Raw genomic sequence first — 21,303 nt, 5'->3', positions numbered from 1 at the left:
TCTTATACAATGGAGTACTGCTTAGTCATAAAGAAGGATAGATCTGAGACATTTCTGGATAAATGGATGCAACTTGAGACCATGTTAGTAAGTGACTAAATAAAACCCATGTGTATGAACATGATATTGTCTCCCAGGTATGAGAAACTAGAGAGTGAATAAAGTTTAAAATGTTCAATGGATATTGTGAAATAGGAAGAACTTGTTCCAAAGAACTAGGATAGGGAAAGGGAATGGATAGGAAAAGGAAAAAATGCAAGAGTGTTATGTATATCTTATTTCATTGAAAAAGCAGATTTGTGCCAACACCAGCTAGAGAATTTTTTATGTTGATGCCTTGTATTCTGAATAACTACTTTCAAGATAACAATACCAATGATTTAACTATTATTATTCTATTATTGTTATGAAATTTGGTTTTAATTTTTTTATAATATAAAAAAATCAAAATAAAATAAGTCATTTTACATGTTAAAAAAAAAAAAAAAAAGAAAATGTACTCAAGTCCCCAAAAGGATATTAATCAGTGAATTAGGGACACAGGTAATAGCTTAACTTGATTTTACTTAGTAATAACCCTTACTCGTAGAAGGCCTACATGAGATGAAATTCGTGAAATTATTGTCAAGAGAGCCAATTTTTTTCTTTTATTTTCTTCCTTTCCATCATGACATCTTTGGAGAAATACATGGCCTTCCATATAGACAACTGCATTTCTTAACTGGAATACCTTAGGCATGCTTACTGACATTAACACGTGTGATACACTACTGGTTATTTGAAACTTGTCTTAAAGATAAACTTGTCATTAGTATCAGCTTTAAGCAAAACGTTTTCAAATAACCAGTGTAGATAACGTGGAGAACATGATTGGATTTATATACCACGATAAAATCTTCATTAATTTCAAACAGACAATTTTAAAAGCTGCTATAGTGTTGGGAGCCGCCGACACCGGTCGCCTTACTTGGCAGACGTAGGGCCTGTGGGTGGGAGCGGAGCCTGAGCTAGATTGCCCCTCCCATCGAGTGAGTCAAGTTGGCGCCTGCTTCCTGCCCCCTGATTGCGCTGGCGACTTAAACAACCCGCTCTGTAAGATAGTCTGCCTAGCAACAACTGATGTTAGCCAATCAGCCCGTATCGCGCGCTTTGAACTGATTGGCCACTGTCACCCTATAAAAGTAAATGCCTCTCCCGCCACGAGACAGGAAGCACATAGGAAGCACAGAGAGAGATAGAAAAAGTCCACCGGCGAGAAAGGGCTGGTGGCAGAGTGGAGGCCTCGCGGGGCCCACGCGGAGATAAATAAAGGCAAGGTTGCACACCGCCAGACTTTGTCGTGTGTCTTTCCTGCCGGCCGGGAGCGACATCGACATTTGGTGACCCGCACGGGGACTGATCAACCCCGAGACACGACGGTGGTGTGCAACACTCCAGCGTGGTGCTGCCGGACAGGTGAGTTGGGGATAAGCCTGGGCTCTGGGTGGCGCGCACCTACAGGGCTTTTAGACTCCCCTCAGGCTCACGTGTAGGTGACGGGTTCTTTAAGTCACACGCGGTGAGTTACAGCCCTTAGAGGTTAAAAATGGGTAATTTACCGAGCGCAGAGGCGCGGCCCTTGGTAAAGGCCCTTAGGAAGCTTTTAAAAGCTAGAGACCTCAGGGTAGGTCAAAAAACACTGAAACTATTCATAGCAGAGGTAGATAGGGTGGCTCCCTGGTTTTTACCCACAGGGCATTTAAACCTGCCGTCATGGGACAAATTAGGCCGGGACCTCGCCTCGGCGGAATTGGGAGGCGATATTTCGCCGGCTATTCGCCCCCTGTGGGAAATGATACATGCGTGCCTTGACTCCTATGCCGAGTTGCGCCGCGAATTGTGTGCGTGCGCCGCTCGAAAAAAGCAGAGAGAGGAAAAAGGGCCCCCGAGCGCTCTCTGGCGGGGAGGAGATAGAGAGCCATCCGCTCCGCCCTGGAGCTCTTCTCCAAAAGCGGCTCCCCGCCGAGAGGCCGCTACAGGGAACCCTCCCTTCTCTCAGCCGGCACAGGAAGTGACGCCCCGTTCCACTCTGTCGCGATCGCCGTCCTACGTTGCGCCGCGGGGCGGACGGTATTTTCATGGGCGGCTACTCTGCCGAGCAGGCTGAGAAAAACGCCGGTCGAGGAAACGGGGGCTGGGGATTTAGCTCAGCGGCATAAGCGCCTGCCTTGTAAGCAGGCAATCGCGAGTTCGATCCCTGGCACCGATAAAAAAAAAAAAAAAACGAAAAAGACCAAAAATAAAAAAAAAATAAAAAATAAAAAATAAAAAACAAAAAGGGGGAGTAAGCCAAGGCCTGCCTCCAAAGGCGCGGTTATCTATGGCATGACAATGGATGGGCCCGGATCCGGTGGTTAGCTGGAACCGAGGCGCGGTTTGTGTTTTTCTGCAGGAATCGGGACGAGAACCACTGTGGGTCCCAGAGAGGTTGCGACAAGTCCCTCGACTGAAGATCAGGCCTGTTCCACCAGAGGCCAACCGCAGACCCAACAACAAGATGAGCCCTAAAAGAACTGCAGGACAATCCCTTTTTGGGGAGCCTGGAATGGCTTGCTCCCCTATGTTTTACCATTGTTAGGTCCCCTGTGCTCCTTGCTTCTGCTCTTACTTGTAGGACCATTCTTGCTCCGATGGGTTACATCATTTATTAATGGGCGCCTTGCGGCGGCCCGGCGTCAAGTACGCCTGGTTGCCCATGCGGCCCTGGCAGCAGCCCGTGATGGGCACAATGACCCCCAGGCCTACGCATGGCTCGCTCGACTGGCCTACGACCGGGTCTAGGTGTGGCGGGTCTTCCGCATTCCTTCCCTAATGACACCACACAGCAGGGTAGGTGAGTCAGTGACGGGTAAGAGCGTGCCTCCCCAGCACGACTCGACCTAGGCCAGGCCCTACCCCATGGCGCACGAAAGCCGCTGGATTACTAGAATCTGCCCAGATCTAGATGCCTCTCCGAGGGGATCACACGGAGGGGCATGAGTGCATGCCTATGTGCATCCAGGTTCCGTCCAGTTCACTCCTGGCCCTGGAAAAAGGACGAGGGTCTCAAGGCCTTGGCGGACCCAGGGGCGGCCGACCAGGGTCCAAGCCAAGGGCCTACGGTGGGCCTCAACACAGGGCATAAGCCTCTGCACTTGATCCAGGGTGGGCTGCGATGCATACATTCATTCAAAGTAAATAAAATAGGGGGAGATGTTGGGAGCCGCTGACACCGGTCGCCTTACTTGGCGGACGTAGGGCCTGTGGGTGGGAGCGGAGCCTGAGCTAGATTGCCCCTCCCATCGAGTGAGTCAAGTTGGCGCCTGCTTCCTGCCCCCTGATTGCGCTGGCGACTTAAACAACCCGCTCTGTAAGATAGTCTGCCTAGCAACAACTGATGTTAGCCAATCAGCCCGCATCGCGCGCTTTGAACTGATTGGCCACTGTCACCCTATAAAAGTAAATGCCTCTCCCGCCACGAGACAGGAAGCACATAGGAAGCACAGAGAGAGATAGAAAAAGTCCACCGGCGAGAAAGGGCTGGTGGCAGAGTGGAGGCCTCGCGGGGCCCACGCGGAGATAAATAAAGGCAAGGTTGCACACCGCCAGACTTTGTCATGTGTCTTTCCTGCCGGCCGGGAGCGACCCCGACACTATAGAAACTGATTTTTGAGACTATATGCCAGAATTAAAGAGGCTGGAATCCTCAAGACCTGTGTTGAAGCTGCAATCCTTCCGAAAGGATTTGCATTGCTTCTTCAAGAGCTCCTCCTTCACCTGGCCCGGTCATGAGCACGCGCAAAGGACGTTCCATGTAGATGCAGCACAGTGTGCGATTTGGGGTCCCAGGTGCACGTGACAATCCCAAAGAGATTTTGTGGTCACAGCCCGGATTTGGCACTTACTCCCCTGCCCTCTGGCCCATCTTTTCCGAGTAGACACATCTTCCCTGAGTCTCCGCCCTGCGTGTCTGTGGCCAGCCCAGCTGCTCCTGCCCAGAGCCCAAGCCCGGCTCTGCCTACAAGCAAAGGCTTTGCTAGGGACATGTTCTCTGGCCTTGCTCTGTGATTCACAATTTCCTTTGTTGCAATGTTAAAATTAATTTAATATGAGTGTTTCTTATTTAAGAAAGTACAATGATCAATAGATAGTCTAAGCTACTTTATTGGCTGGATGATGCAAGATTGAAAAGTAGTTCTTCTTGTCAGGTATGGTGGCACATGACCGTAATCCCCTTACAGGAGGCTGAGGCAGGAGCGGGAGGGTCATAGTGAGTTCCTGTTCAGTCTAAACAACATAGTCAGACCCTAGCAAAAAAAAAAAAAAAAAAAAAAAAAATCCCACTGTAGGTTTCTATAGGTATTTGCAGGAAAATATCTTCTGGTAGGGGCAAGGGATTTAGCTCACAGATCCAAGCGTTTGATTGGTAAGTGTCCAGAGTTCCATCCCCAGTGCAAAATAAATAAATAAATATCTTTTGCTGTATTTCACTATGCAGTAGATACCACAGTGTGCTCCAAAGAAAGAACACTAAACCATCAGGTAATGCATTTTCTGTATCCCTGTTTCAAATCTGGTTTAATCATGGAACTATTCTGTGATCTGATTCTCCTCATCACCAATCTCTGCCTCTGTCTCTGTCTCTGTCTCTCTCTGTCTCTGTCTCTGTCTCTCTCTCTCTCTCTCTCTCTCTCTCTCATGCTTACTCTGTCTTTCCCATTCTCTTCCTCTCTCTACCCTTCCTCACAGCAAAATCAAGGTTACAGTGAAACTCTGTACCCTCTCTCAGGTCATCTGTCCCCAGTAAATTTTAAACTACGGTGTGAATATTAAGGTGGAGGTTTTTAATCTTCTGACATTTCTTTGCAATTTTAAATGCTGTATGCAATTTGATTTATCCAGTCTTTAAAATTTGTTTTTCAAATACCTATTAAGAAACAGATTAATTTTTGCAGAAACTTTGCTGTTTTTATAATTACTAACTTAAATATAGTTTTATTTTCTACCTAACTAAGAATAAACTCTGGCACTGTTTGTTACTTTCTTCGCAAGGTTGATTTTAACAAACTTGATAAAACCCAGATGTCCGTGTACATGGATAGTACTTAGCAACCCAGCAGTGGGTCTGTTTTATCAGCAAAGGCATCTTCAGCCTAACTTTCAAAAGCTCCAACCTCCATCCCAAAAGATCTAAAGGAGAAAGTAAAAAAGAGGTAATTCAAACTGCAATCTGAAAGACAGAGCGTTTGACTGGACACTTAGGAGACAGTTGTGTTTAGGGATGTGGACTTCTACTCCAAACGGAACTGAAGCATAAGCTAATTACTCACTGTAAATGTCTTGCAAGATGATATTTACCAGCCTATAAAATATCCAGTAGTCTCTGGCTCAGATGCAGTGCTGCTGATACAAGCATTATAAAGTGATGGTTCTTTAGTCAAGTAAAAAGAATTCTGGATTTTCCCTCTTTTCTCCAGGTGAATGTTGGCTATTTTTTTTCTTAGTTTCAAAATCATGAGTACTTATGTTTTATGCTTTTCTGTTTCCAAAATATATAAAAGCTATTTTGCATAGCAAAATACATGTAAACAGAAGAATATTTAAAAATATACAATAAAAAAGGTTATCACATTAACCAGAATAAAAGCACATTGCATCTATTAGGATAGGCTAAATTTTTGGATTTCTAGTAATCTCTTAAGAATTACCAAATTAATAGTATGATTTCACTATAATATAGTAGCTGCTTGAGAATAATGTGTGTGCATATACATTTATATGCATTCCTCAGAAAACGCCACACTACTGAAGGCATTCATATCTCTTCCTCCATCACCCTTCTCTTAAGAAAGTATGGCAGTCTGGCCATGGTGGTGCATACCTATAAACCAGCACTTTGCACACTGAGACAGGAGGATCACAAGTCACAGCCCAACGTGGACAACTTAGTGACCCAACTATACCCTATCACAAACATTCTCTGAAAAGGGATGGGCATGCAACTCCATGCAAAGGCCCTGATTTCAAATCCTGGCACTGCAAAAATTACATAAATAAACATCTCTCTTTAGTATGAAAAAGAATAAAGGAGGTAAATCTGCATCCTAATTTGTCCCCGTATTTATTTCTTTGCTGCTTGAAAAGATTAAAAATTCCATAATTCATTGATTGATGCTGTGTTCATTTAATGATGAATTAACTATAAAAATTCAGGATCACTGCCTTGGTAATTGAAAACAACATCACAAATTATGTAGTAATTTAGAGTCATTTTGCATCTGACAAATATTTTTATATTCTAAATTTTATGATGTAGTTGCATTTTATATCTCTCGTAAAGAACCAATCAAGAAACACAAAAGAAACTAACATTACAAGTTTAATATATTTTAAAATATAGAAATACATTTAAACAGCACATTTAAAGAATAATATTATAGACTTCCATTTCTTATTCTCTCAATAGGAAAGTGTTAATTGAAAATATATTACTTAATGTATCCTCAATATAGTTAATGCCGTATTTTCTGTAAGATAAACTGTTTTAAAACAATATTGTAATATACCTGAATTATAAACAAACCATAATGATTTTGAGTCAATCACTGTCATAAGTTTTGTTTGAAAAATCCAAAAGGGCAATCAATCATTGGATGATACTTTCTGAATATTTTAAATGAATGTAAATAACTTTGACTGTGGAGTTATCATGAGCAGTAATTACTCAACCCAAAGATCATTCCTCAAGAAGTCGGTGTATGTTAAAGAAAGACTTTAGCTGGATTTCGACAGAGAAAATAAATTAATTTCAGAGGCAAGAACATTTATGCACACAATTGGAAGAGAACTTTCCCGTTTGGAACTATTTGTGCTTGAAGGAAGGCTTACCAAATTCTTCACAAAATAAGGTTTTCATTGAGTTCCTTCTCACAGATATGAAAAATGGATCTCAGCTGTTCTTTTCAACTGGCAATTCTGGCAAAGCCATTCTGAGATTTTCAGTAATTTCCTTCAGTTTAGTTTCAGTACTTTTACCCTAAATAAAATCCCTTGTATCACATCAATCAACAAACTCAGTTCTAAAAGAGACTAAAGAAACTGGCTGTGTCTGCATCCCTAGCGCTGGCATATTTTATGCATGCAAGGTCTCTGCGGGGGTGCAAGTGAGCACATGTAAATTTTCTTTAGTTTGGATGATGATTTTGAATCTGAAAAAAAAAATTACAGCAGTAATGTTCTAGACAATGGTAGGCATGCATGATTTATTTGAGGTGAGAAGCTGCACTATAGTTTTTAATGTTAATTTGGAAAAGTATGGACAAGGCTTTTAAAGCCTGTCTCCATAGAATTCTTAAAGCTTTGAGCTTCTTATAAAATCTTCAGTGCACAAGCCAAGGAGGAATATACTCCTCCAGTTACACGAACTGTCTTAAAGCAAACAGAACAATTACGTGCAATCTTTCAGCTTCTATGTCCTTCCTACCAATTATTTATTCAAACTCAGTTCAGCATTTAACTTTATCTAATGAAGCAGAAACTTCGAGAGAAAAATTGTGTTTATCCAAGCATTTTTTTGTTTGGGTTGTTATTTTTTTAAAATTTTATTTCTAAATAAATATCCTATCATAGTTTTCCTTGGCACAATACAACCAAATGTATTCAGTTTCCTTGAACAGTATTAAACAGTCAAAGGGGTTCTGTTTAGTCTCAGAAAATTATATAAAAATTGTATTGGAAAAAAGCTGAACCAGACTAAAACTGGACTCTGTATCCTACTGAAAGTTAGACTGAATGATCTATTGTATAACAGTGAACTAAAAATAGGTTTTGCTGATCCAGCATTTGCAAAGGAGGACGTATCCTTTTAAATAAATAAAAATGATTATATACATATTCTACATATGAAGAAAGATGAAATAATTCAGACTAATTTAGAAAATTGCCCTTTTGTCTGCTCTTTATTGCAGTCATAAACCTTAACACAAGCCTTTTTGTTATTACTATAGTTATTTCATATTAGTGGCAGCCACATGAGCGCACAACCATGTTTCTATATTTTTTCAAAATGACATTGGAGCTGTCATCAAAGTACAGAACAGAGATGGCGTTTAATTTTGTTGGAGCACAGCAAGGCTTTGGTACATGGTCAGGAAACATCAGATGGACCTAGAAAAGAAACAAAACAAGGTCTTTTTAAGAAATAGGGTACATGAATTTTGTATCTTTAAAATAATATGCTTGCTTTTTAACACATAAAACCAGGCAAATCTTTAATCTACTTACCCTACTCTTATTTATGTTCTGTGATGGACTGAGTTGGTGCTGGTGAAAAAGATGTATTCCTAAGCAATGACACCAAAAACAACTCACCAGTTCTAATTATGTGATGATTTATTTGAGGTAATAAAAGTTGTTCTTCAAATAAAGAAAAATTTCTATGTATCACTTAATGGAAATTTTCCTAGGGAAGAACTTGGTAACTAGCAGAGTTGCTTTTAGTTGAAATGCGACTGTTTTTATTTACACGATGCGAAATATGAAAGTTATAATTGCAAATCAAAAAGACATAGTAAGATGATAGAAAGATTTGGACCTGTGGATTATTTTTAGAAGAATAACTAAGTGACAAATCATCAATGTTACACCAACTTTTAATTTTCCATGGTGAAAGAAATATAACAATCATAATGAAATAAAATGCAGATCAAATCCAGTGCTTCTTTTAAACCAATGATTTTAACTCTTCTCCATAGTGTTTTTTGTTTATTTAGCATTTTTCCAGACTTGTTGAAGTTTAGTATCATTTTACATTCTCTCTCCTCTGCCCACTCCTAGCGTTGCCAAAAGCAAGTAAAATTAATTCAGAAGCAACAGGACCAGGTTCCGTAAACTGAATATCCATCTCCCCAAAGCTTAAAAAGGTAGCTATACATAAAAAGTGAAATGCTAAAGCAAAACATGGGTGCTCACTTTGATCAGCTTGGCAGTCTGCCTCAGGGACCCAGCAAGGAGCCAGAGCTGGTTCTTCCCTTTCCCAGCCACCTACTCCAGCCCTTCCCCTGCGGAGGGGTTCATGGGAAATCGCACTGATGGCCCTTAAGGGAACTGCAAAAGGCAAATACAGCCTCTTAGCATTTTGGCTGCAGCATCCTGGCTGAAACATTATAGGAGCCTTGCATGGGGGCGGGGGCAAAAAACAACCCAGCAGGAAAATTAGGCAATCTGACATGATCTTGAAATTTCCTAAGACCGCACAAAACTAAAAACTGAATAATTTCTACACATTTCAGATGCAGCTTGTGTTCCTCATCGGCTTTATCTTCCATGACCACACGTACATGATTGATAATCCCTAAGTTCCAATGGCCTTGGCAGTCTCATGGTGCAGTCGCTCTGAGAAAACAGATTGTCCTTGAATGATTTCTCAAATATATTAGTCACAAACATGCTTTCCTTTAACGATAAACATGCCTATCTTCCTGTTTCATGTCCTTCACAGAACAAATGTAGAGAGTGCACAACTCCCGGGGGTGAGGGGGGATCAAAGTTCCCATGTTTGCTTGAGTTTTACAATGACTTATATCCTACATCCCGGGGTAGACACAGAGCGAGATTTTCTTCCAAGTTCATGTCAGACTTTTAAAAATGTTTGTGTTTCAGTGCTCCCTTGTAGACTGCAGTCCTAAGAGTGGACAGTATGCAACCATATATTTGTACGAAAAAAGGAACGAGGAGTGAAAGGGGGAATATTTGACAAAGAATTTTTGCCAATAAGTAAGTACTGCTTATCCTGGGAGCACCTTTGATGCATTCGATGTGAATCTGTGGAAATGAAATTCTGCATTCTTAGTCACTGGAACAGAAATAGCCAAAGCATTTTCTGAAAAATGAAGCAGCACTACTTTATAAGCTAGTAAGAGCCGTTCCCCTGTGGCCATACGGAGCAGCAGGTATCAGGACTTTCTCCAAAGATGCAAGAGCGCACTCCGTTCTGTCTGTCACGGTTTGAAGTGTGAATGTCGCGCTCCACCTCTGCTGTCTGCCTATTCTCTGTTTCTCCTGGAGATGCTCCCTGGCACTGAGAGGTGTTTATATTTATAGACAGCAAAAGTGAAGGCATATCAGGCTTTAAGATCCATCTAGGAATTTCTACTGAAGTAGAAGGTGCTAAGGTAGCTTAGGGTGCAGATGGCTGCCCATATTTTCTTTACCTTTCTGTTTTTCTTCATATCAAAGTTATTTCCAAAGTCTTTGATAATAAACATATTCTAATTATCGTACTGAATTTTGTGCTCCTTTCTTCTAAGGAATCTTATCAAGTTAATAAAGATTACAGTAAAACACCAAGTCACTCAATTATTTCATATGTATATCAAATTAGTTTAAAATTTAAGCAGATGGAAGAAGTATCCTAGTGTCTTTCAGAATAAATATATCCTCTATGTGCCTACATTTTGAATTAATTGTGAGGGAAAAAGTAGCTTTCTATAAAATAAAAATCTATGAATTCTAAGAGCACTGTAGTTACTTGGTAAGGGTGCCATAAACAAGTCACACCAAAAAGGTAGTTTTCTCTAATGTCCACTGCACTCATTCTTTGTGCTGTCCATCCAGTAATTGCGCTTCCATTACTGAGTCTCCATCCCTAAAACAAGTATGTCTTCCTTTTCCTCCTCAACACATGGAGATCAAATTTTCCCAGTAACCCGCAGGTTAGTAGGCCACAGCCTTGCATACCTTCCACGAGCCTCTCCCTTAGCCTCCAAGGTGAGGGGGCAGGGACCACACCCTTTGCACAGACTCCACTCTGCCTCTCCTCAGTCCTGGCTCCTACCCCTCCAGATTTCCCCCTTACTAAATCACACAGACGAAGCAACCACGAGGCAGACCCCTGTCCTGGAGGACTTCCTCTCAAAAAGCTCCTCTCACCCCAAAAGCCACTCCTTGTCTTCACCCAGCACAAAACAAAGAAGAAACTTCATATTTGGAAATAAGTCCAGACCCCCAGTCCAGGGCGTGACACTCTGGACTCCAGGTCAGATTTCGAACCCCACATGAGAAAGCTTGTCTGCCTTATTCTCGGCCTCCTTGGGTAATTCTCCGCATCTTGCCAAGAGAGGACTGTCCCTCTGTCATATCAACATGTCACATACCATAGACACAGCAGACTCTCAGAAGTACTTTCGTTAAATCTTCATGAGATCCGGTGCAGGCAGAGACCATCAAATCAACACTTCAATACCTTGCTCACAAAAATTTGCCTAGGATACTAGTGACCTAATCATTCTTAATTCCTGGTAGTAGAGAAAAGGAAAGCTCACTCCTATGTGAAAGATTACAGAAAGAGGATGGAAAAGGAGCAGGGAAGGGAGGGAAGCAATCAGTACATAGAAAATTGGCCTTCTACACATATACCACAATGAACAACTCTTATAATACAAAAAAAGTGCTATACAACTGTCTTAATTAGAGCAAAAACCCCCAGTTTAAATTCAGTGTAGATACCAGTCAATATTTTTGCAATGATTACTAATAAATTGTTTGGTTAAAAACAACCCATGGAATCTGCCTGGTTTGTCACACTGTAGTGGACACATCAGCACAGACCAACTACTTTCTGTGACTACTCCAATTTTTCTAGCTGAATCCCTTCCCATTCTGGACTCACGATTGCTCCTGCAGCTGACTTGAGCTTCTTGACTGTACCAACAATTATCTGGGCTATAAAAACAACCAGCAGTTCGAGAAAAAAGATAGCACATTGATAATTGTAAATAGATGCTTTTCTGTACAGCAGAATTATACAGTGCTTGTTTTATAAACCATTTCCAAACTCACAAAAACAAAGCATACCAGAGTTTGAACAATGGCATGATTGGTGGCATTCATATGAGCATTAAGTGGAAAAGAACATTCTCCATCACAATAAAAGGCAGCATATCCTTCTGGTGCTATAATCCAGTCCTGAAATGCACAAAAAGAAAAAAAAAATAATAATCTACATGAAAACAAAAACAATTCTTAAAGAATACCCAAATATTTCATCTGAGTAAGTTTCACGTGGTCCAAAAATTATTCTAATAAAGTAGTTCTTCCACACCCTGAAATATTAAATGGTAGTTTACAACAACATACAGCTATTTTCACAAGAACTGTCTTCTTTAATTTTTCTCAAGAGATTGCTAAGTGAGATATTTGTAGTGCGCATTAATGCATGTATGTATTCATGGGTTAAACTACAACATGCAAAATAGTGTTATTCAAGCAGGAAATGATGAACTCTGGAAAGTTCAAGTGAACCAGAAAGGGCAAGAAGCAGACATTTAATTGAGATAATTCTCATTAATTCTTAGTCACTCTTGTTGGTGTTAGAAGTCTGACAACCTCCTACAGCTTTTATATTTGTTCCATGTGTCATTTTCTTTTCATTCTTCTATTTTTATAGTCTCTGTAGAAGAAATGAAGTGGAGCAAATTCCAGAAAACTCCACATGAAACATTTGAGCTGAAAATTTGTTACATGTATGATTGCCCTGATATTTTCTTCCCAATGAAATAAACATATAAGAATTACTGCATTCTGTACATTGAAAATATATTAAACATTTTAAAGATATTTACAGAGCTGCTTTAGTCTATAAAACTTACTAATTCTGTTTCACTGGTAAAGAAATGAGTAGAAAATACAAATGGTGTGAATATGCCACATACTGAACACTCACTGAAAACTGACCGACTATTTTACTGGAAAAACTATAACAAAAATTATGACTTAGTATGGATTTATGATAAAGCACAAAAACAACGCCTAAAAGGTCTGAAAATTCTTACCTGCCATCCAAGATCCCGGAAACTCACATAGAGTTCATGCTTTTTGCAGGCCTGTTTTTGTTCACTTGTATTGTAATCTGGAAATTAAATAAACAACCCACAGTTTAAACAATGACAGCATATCAGACATATAATATTAGTAAGACTTTTTCATGGGGCCACAGTTGAAGATGTGAAGCATGAGACTGAGCCTCAGTGCTCCAGCCACTTCCTTTGGTCTGGTCACTTGTGCCAAGTCTCTTTTGTGCAGCACGGATGGGGTCACTGGACTAGGATTTGCTTATCACTGCCTGAGCCTGCCGTTCATGGTGTACTAGCTGTTCAATCTGTGTTGTTTTCGGGAAGCCAACACACTCCCCGGTTCTTGATATATTTGTACATGCTGAATATTTACAAATATGTTTAATCACCTTCCATGAGGCAGATGTTGAGTTCCTACTGAGTTGATTCTATTTTAATAAACATCACAAAATCAAGATGTCTCAAACTGAGCCCCTGATCAGCTCTGAAAAACCTTTCCACCTCTAGATCTCCCCATCCTCGGCTGGTGCCAGTTGCCTAGCCATGAGAATAAAACCAAAAAGCTGGGTGTCCAAATAGTTTTCTTCCACGCTCACGTCCAGTCAGTCAGGAGATCTCACATACTACTTCCTGACAGATCCAACCATGGCCCACTCTCACCACCTCGATCCCTGCTCCTGGTCCCGTCCCCTAGCCCCATAGCTCTTCCCATCAAGGACACAGAGTTCTCAGGGCTCCTCTCTCCGCCCCGCCCCTTGCTCCCTCCACCCCTTATCCCAGCTATGATTCAGCCTCCATGCTCATACTCTCACTGAACCTGCCAAGCCTCAGAGCCTTGACTCCTCCAGCTGGTCTGCTCCCTGAAATAGCCTTCCTTGTGGGTAGCTCAGCCCTCTGTTCACGTCTACGCTGAAGTACCATCTTGGCTCCCCAAGGAGGCGTTCACTGTGGCCCAAACTCTGAAGTAGTCTCGATTTCCCTTATGTGATTCTTTTCTTTTTCATTTTACTTATCATCTCACTTTTGAAATGCTAGGTCATTTACTAATTTATTGCCTGCACTGTTTCTGGTCTGCTTCCCTTCACAGCAAGACTTTGGATCTGTCCCAAGGGTCAGGGGCAGTGCACTGCACACTAGGGTGGCTCAGTAAACAACAGAGCAATTAGTAAAGGAGTTTCTCATTGTGTTCTACAAATGATTCAAAGAAAAAGAAGCACATGATTTCCATTACGTATTTTGCAACATAATCTGAATACTCCTAATTTTAGATGATTTTAAAGGATTAAATATAGATGCAGAACTCCATGCTTGTATTTGGAATAAAAACACAGAAGAAGCACAGACTAGTGCAGGACATATTTCTCTTTTTTTTTTCCTGTGAAATTTGTTCTTATTTCATGCAAATAACACTTTAAACATCAACCTACTTTTATTATTTCTGACATGAAATATGAAGAAAAAAATTATCACGAAGAATGATGGTGTGAAAGTATCACCTTTCAGTCTGTCTGTCCTCTCATTACAAAGTAGACAGATCACAGACCAAAGGGGCGTCATACAGGGCCACATCACCTGGTGTGCAGAAACTTCAAGTAAGTATTGTCTAATGGCAATGTAGAAAACACTGAGATTTTGAACTCTAGAGGACTTGTCTACTTCTTGATCAGCTATTCCTGCTGTGTAAATGAGATCAGGTTGAAGTAGATAACACAGGAAATTAGGCCAGAGCCTGCTCCCTTGTTTTCTAGGATAGTCGCCCTGCCCCTCATCACAGTCAGGGCAAAAAGAACTAACTTCAGCCAAGCAATGTCCAGCTGAAATTCGACACAGAACATGAAATGCATAAGCATCATAAAAAGCTATCACTACATTTATGCTTATTTGAATTCCATGTTTACTTAAAAAAAAAAAAATGAAACTTAGAGCCACATGTATCTGCCCCATCAGGGTAGCTCACGTGCCAGCTGAGTGAGACCCACAATGCAACATCACACACTTCAAAGCAAGGAAGTTTACGCAGAATCTGGTCTCCAAGAGTCTGGTTTCCTACAGCTTTCAGACAATGTCTTCCCCCATCAGAAATAAAAATTAATGGATGCTGAGTGAAGTTGGTATTGCACCCTAGCCAATAAAGACTGAAGTTGTGTTTCCTAGGAGCCACTGGCAGAAGAACCCTTGGGAGCAGCACAAAAAATTAGGCGGGTATCTTCAAAACCACTGATGGTCAGGCCGCAGGCCAGGAAAGTGAAATGGACGGTATTCTACTGCTGCAAACCAATCTACGAATAGTCAGACCGGAGATTATTCAGTTGTTTTAGAACTACTGTTAACACAAGGAAAAGTACGCTAACATGCCTCAGTCAGACTTCTCCGTTTTGTCTTATAACACGGGGAAAACGATTTTGAAATGCTGATCATGTTAAATATTTTATATAAATATCTTTATAATTAATTTCAAGAGACAGTAAATTTAATATTTTTAGTTTATTTATTTGTTTATTTTTGGACAGGTCTCACTAAATCACCATGATGCTCAGGCTTGACTCGAACTTAGGACACTCCTGCCTCAGCCTCCCAGAATGCTAGGATAACAAGCATGTACCACCACGCCTTGCCAGTTTAGTTTAAATTAAATCAATCATTTCACATTACAATAAAGATTATGAAAAAATATTTGGAGATACAAAGATTGTTTTTTATAAAACTGAATTCTCTACCATTCTGTTTAAATGGTATCCACACCATTTCCTGAAACAACAAATGAACAAGCTAACATACCCAGGAAGAGGATGACAAAGAAGTAAAAAGCCCTCTCTGTATCAGTACTAGTACTAGGTAGTATTCAGTTCTTTAGGAGATGGGATAGATTGTTAGATAGATGGATAGACAGACCCAAAACCGAATTTTACACTTAAGTATGACAAAAACTTAACTTCAGTTAACAAATGGTGATGAGGTACCTCTGCTTCAAAGCAAGAGATGTTAAATTTCTCACTCTTAATTTCCAAAGGAAGGGAGGTAAAGGAAATCAGTATACACCACTAGCGCAGAAGACTTCAATTTATTCATATAAAAAGGAAAGTGATGAATGAAAATATAGTAGGTAAAACCAATAAGCAGGACTGTGCAACACACTGTGAAATAATCAAGCTGGATGTAGGCTTGAGAGTAGAGAAACCTGTGCTAAGCTCCCAAACCAGGAACAATTCTATCCCAGGTTATGAAGTTAAAATATACTATTGCTACCCTACTTTAATTACCCCGTTCCATACGCACACTCCAAAATTCATCCACTTGAATGTGAACACAATCTGAAGGCACTGCTGTGATTATTTGTGTAGGAATATCTGTGTTTGTCTAGGGACAAATCTGTGACCCCAAACAAATACCCGCCAAATAACAGCTACCTAGTGTGTTTCCTTTATTGTACATAGCGAAGCATCTGGGCGAGTGGCCCAAGCAGCATCTCCAACTTGGAGTCCATTGACGTAAAACCTTAGCCACAGCTTCAGTTTCCAGCTGCCTGCTGACTGTCTCCAAGTGCAAATGTCCCAATTGGGTCCCAAACAGTTTCTATTTCTGATCTCATATTGTTTTGATTTTTATAATTTTTACTAATAAGATCACTGTTTGCTTAGTGACCAATGACAGAAAATGTATTAGGTTTCTTTATTTCTTTCTCCTCAGAGTCTACATTAATTAGGTCCATACAGCCCTAACACTTAATCCTTTTCCATATGCCAGTCCAGAGGGCCCCTGGGACCCTCTGCTCTCTTGGTTATATCATCTTTTCTCGACACCTTCCTCTGCTCACTTTGAAACTTCACATGATCTCTCCAACTCCTGTCCTCCTACATCTTTAACTCCAAATCTCACTCTGTGGTTTCATCTCTGCATAATTTCCATGCGCACACCAGCCCGTCAACACTGGTACATGGTCCTGTAATTGTGCACATCACTCTGAACAAGTTTCATCCATCCCCACCCCCCAACCCAGCCTCACCCAGAAAATAGCTATTATTTTTTCCAGGTACCTGAAGTCATTCTTATCCAAGATTACATTACAGAAAATGTGTACCCAGTATTAAGTGTCAGACAATAGATAGCTAAAGGTACAAGTGGAGCTAACTAACTTTGTTTTACGTGCACAAAATAATTCTATTAGGAGAGGTTTCAAAAATTTTTCATCACTCAAAGAATAGATATTGGCTATGGATGTCAGTCTTTATGCAAATCATTTGGATTAGAAACATTTTCACCTCTATAATACAAGTACAGTAGGGTTTGCAATGCAGCACTGATTTCCAGAGGCTCAGCTTGGAAATGACCAAAGTGTTTGTTAAGTGATATGAACATATAAACTCATTCTAGTGTTATTAAAATGCTGCAACAGTTAAAAGGAATGAGGTCATTATATTTGAATACTAAGACACTTTAAAAAGCACATAAAGTATATAATTTATGTAATTAACAACAAAAATATATCCTTTCAAAATAGATGTATATATGGAGAAAAATCTTAGAAGCATACATAGCAGTTAGTATCAGTGAAAGGGGTAATAAGTTTATTGACGATCTTATTATTTTTAAATACTAAAAATGTGTATTAATCCTATATAAAAATTTTTTTGAAAAAAATAACTCCAGTTAACTCTATTTTCTTGTTTTGATTAATATCCATTGTTCCTAGAGGTAAGAGATCCGCATGTCAGAGGCTAGAATAAGTGCAGAATGCTGCGATTTGGTTAATTATATGAAAGTCTTAACCTGAGAAGCGGCTGTGGGTTTAGGCAGGGTCACCACGGGATGCATCCACTTTCAGAGGTTCTTACTACCGAGCACGACACCAGCAGACCTGGCTAGCATTTCTCTGGCGAGTCAGAACTTGCCATTTTTCTTGTTTATTTTTTCAGATTCTTTACTCCACGGTTTAGCATTTGGGGAAGCTCTTAGAACATCATACTCTGGGGATTGTTTAAAAAACCTCCTCAGCTCTACTGTCTGTAAAAGACTGGTTAGCTTACAATTTAGCTATCGTCTGAATCTTTTTATTCTGCGCAATGAAATTTCCACTGTGCATATCCGTGTGAGATGCATGGTCTTCCCCAGGCCCCTGCTCAGACTTCCTGCCAAAACCGGGAAGAGGAAGGACATGGAGGTGGGGCGGAGGGGCAGCTTCTGCCGGAAAGCCTGGGGCAGTGTTTCTACAGACTTGCACTGGAAAGAGAGCATTAGACTCCAGCACTGTGACTTATGCCTCTATAATACAAGTACAGTAGGGTTTGCAATGTGAGGGTCTGCGGGGCCCCTCTGTGTGGTGCACGTTTGCTGTGCAGGGCTCTCCTGTGGCAATACCAAAAAGAAAAGGACATTGAAAGTCAGAAAGCAGGAGTCTTTCAACAGGAAATAAATACGATCAAGATGGCCAGAATGGCGTGGATTTTAATTTCTCCTGCATCTTCCTCTGTTTGACACTTTCCACATTTAATCATGGGCTTTGAAAAGAAATGCAACCAGGCAAGCACCCAATGCGTCCCTTCCCTGCCTGCCTCCCGCCACCTTCTCTCAGCCAGGGACTTTGCACAGTGTTTTACTGTAGGAGCACAGTACTATTATAGAGTTTATTATTTATATTTAGATAATTTTAACATTTCCCTGGCATTTCAAGTCTCGTAAGTATCAAATTTTCTGTGTATATTAGCATTCCCTTTTCTTAAAGCCTTGTCTTTCAAGCCAAATCCTAGGAGGCTTTTCCCAGTCTGCTTGATTACTACCTATTGAAAGGTTAGGGCTCAGAGACACAAACCAGCTACTTTTCCCCTTTTATTATCAAAATATGAACATGCTCCAAAACCATCTACCACATATTTCACAGAAACAGATGCCAATGACAAACTTTTTAAAAGAAAATATTGGTCTATATTAGAAAGGTTTCATACTCTAAATGGTGTTAGGGAACTGATGAAAAGTTACATGATTTTTGCTCCATGTGTTTTATTCATCTATGGTTACAGAAGTACATTTGTTACTTGTGGTCAGTAAGAAAAGATAAATAGAGTTAACCAATAGGGAAAAGGACTTTGATGATTTCAGTTGCTGGAACACCTCTGCCAGAGTAATTATGACCTCTAATAATAAATATGAGACTTATATTTTTCCCTTTGTAATTCCCTCAGAACTTACTTACTATTCTATTCAAAGTTCACCAAGCCCTTTTCTTAATGTGGTCTGCTACATTAAATTAAAAACATTTCAACCAAATTCAGAGTCATTCTACATGAAAAGGAAAATATACAACTTTGGCAGGCTAGTATTACGAAGAAGAAATGGTCTGAGAGGGTTGGTTTTTTTCATCTTCATATTAAACAATTATTCATTTTTGCCAACTTAAGTATCTTGTGAATGTTACAAAATAGTTTTTGTAATAAGCTTTAATATCCTCTTTTACTCTCAAGAGGAAAAAGCAGTTAAATGTCTTTGATAAAGAATTATTTTCAAACAACTTTTTACAAATTTTAAATGTAATTTGATGGAGGATTCTTCTTTTCGATTCTGTTGCTTGATCACCCAAAATAGTCTCCTTCCCAATGTTATTCTCTGGTGCCTACCTTTCATGAGGGCTACAGTGAATCCATTTAGCATTTTATTGAGCACCCCATGGTGCAAAAACAAACCCCCAAAACAAAAATGAGACTTTTTAAGAATTTTGTTTTATGATCATTTGTTTTGTTTTATAATCATTTATTTAAACACTCAAACATACTTCAATGGTAAATAACTTCTAGGTGATTTGTCATTTTCGAAGTAAGCTGAGAAAGCTGAAGGTCTTAGGAACAATGTTAAAGGCAATTTGAAATTAGAATTCTAGTTTGTTGAAACTCCACATGCACAAGTCCTGCCTGTTCTGTGTCTCAGCTTGTGCACAGGGCCTGGTGGAATGGCCTCACATGTTGGCCATTAACACTGAGGAATGTCCACTGCACAAGTAAACAACCACGTTGCACTGAGTTGGAATATTCTAGAATCAAAATTCCTATTCAAATTTATGTTTTATAGATAAAAATAATTTCTTAGAAGAATACAGCCACCATTTTCATCTAAAACTGGCTTGTTTGTAGCCCACACAGGATTAACTCACTTCAGATTTTGGCAGTTACGTATTTTCTGATTAATTGCAATTTTGTCTTCTTTTCTATCAAAAGATCTACTAATGTCCAAGTATACTGACATCAGTTGTGCATTCATACTCTATTGTTGACACATTTTATATATATACGTTAGATATATATGTAGAGTCGCACCCAGAGCACATGATCAAAACAATGATCCTGCAAATAATTAATGGAAATAGAAATATTACCTTAATTCTCATCAATCTATCCTGCTTCTTTCAGACAGAATTTCTGAAAAGGATTTTCAGAAAGGATTTGAGCTGCATGACTCATAGCTTAATACTAAAGAAAGAATTTGATGCAGAATTTACCTGGTAGACTCTTCACATTTGAGAGGCCTTGGGAAGCTGGCTCAGCAAGTTGTACCTCTCAGTTCTGGCCAGATTTTGCCGCCCTGTCCGTTTCATGATTTTATTACTGCCAGCCTGATTTTAATTTTCCCTGAATCTTTCAACATGGGAAAGCAGGTCAGACCTACTTCAAAATGAATTACTGAGTGATTCACTGATGAAACATTCTGGGGATGCTGGAAACATCCCGAGAAGATTTAATACACCAAAGGAAGGTGCACAGAGAGGGTAAATGGATTGCGGAAACTTGATTTGCAACATACGATCCCAATAACTCTATGTACAAGTGCCGCTCTCATTCTCCTCTTACCTCCAGCACTGGACATCCTGGAGGAGTCCTGATGAGAGCTGGATTTATTGCGGTTTTGATTTTTCCGTTTGTTGGTTGCTCTCACAGATCGAAGGAGAACCTCACTGGCCTTAAAGAAGGCCACCATGAACGGCTGTTTAGACTGAGGCCCGTGTCTTCCCACGAGACCGGCGGACTTCACATTGATACTGCGTCCTAGAACACAACACATAAACACTTGGTTTGTGAAAGACAGACTAACAACAAAAACAGACAGAATTAAAAGGATATTTTTGAAAAGAAAAAGAGTTTTAAAACGTCATTAGAATCTTTTTTTCATAGGGTGAGATCTTATAAACACTGAAGTTTACTATCACAATTATTTTTTATTTTACATTATTCTTCCACAACCAAGAACCTCTTCTAGCTGTAATCACTCACTGAAATCTCCTCAGGACTGCAAGTCAGGGTCACTGCAGTGGCAAGTCGGGACTGCCTATCAGCCTGCGCACCCCACACAGCATGACAACTCCAAATAATTCCATAGCAGTTCTGGTATTAGCTGTCAACTCCTGCCCATTCAGCATCCCAAAATTTCTCTTTCAGTGACGACTGCTGATGTT

The 21,303-nt window shown here is 40.1% G+C and overlaps 1 protein-coding gene across 2 annotated transcripts in view; it reads right to left on the bottom strand.

Moving 5' to 3' along the window:
* Positions 1–6,384: 6,384 nt before the first annotated feature.
* Positions 6,385–21,303, bottom strand: part of Bmp5 (bone morphogenetic protein 5) — a 116,213-nt gene continuing 101,294 nt past the window's right edge. Inside the window, exons 4-8 of one of the 2 annotated variants that reach the window (XR_010048911.1) lie at positions 20,702–20,896; positions 12,849–12,925; positions 11,872–11,982; positions 8,989–9,123; positions 7,958–8,184 (exon numbers count right to left, since the gene is read on the bottom strand). Coding sequence is in view for 1 of the 2 variants with exons in the window: in XM_003462298.4 (XP_003462346.1) it covers positions 8,035–8,184; positions 11,872–11,982; positions 12,849–12,925; positions 20,702–20,896 (533 nt within the window). In the remaining variant the exon portion in view is untranslated. Of the gene's footprint in view, positions 8,185–8,988; positions 9,124–11,871; positions 11,983–12,848; positions 12,926–20,701; positions 20,897–21,303 lie in introns of both variants that reach the window. The other variant, XM_003462298.4, reaches the window with a different exon arrangement.

Source organism: Cavia porcellus, unplaced genomic scaffold (assembly GCF_034190915.1).
Source record: "Cavia porcellus strain 051 isolate PalLab524CR breed Dunkin Hartley unplaced genomic scaffold, mCavPor4.1 scaffold_7, whole genome shotgun sequence".
In the NCBI taxonomy this organism is placed as follows: domain Eukaryota; kingdom Metazoa; phylum Chordata; class Mammalia; order Rodentia; family Caviidae; genus Cavia; species Cavia porcellus.
The sequence above is the reverse complement of the archived record's forward strand: the minus strand, read 5'-3'. Positions and strand labels throughout refer to the sequence as shown.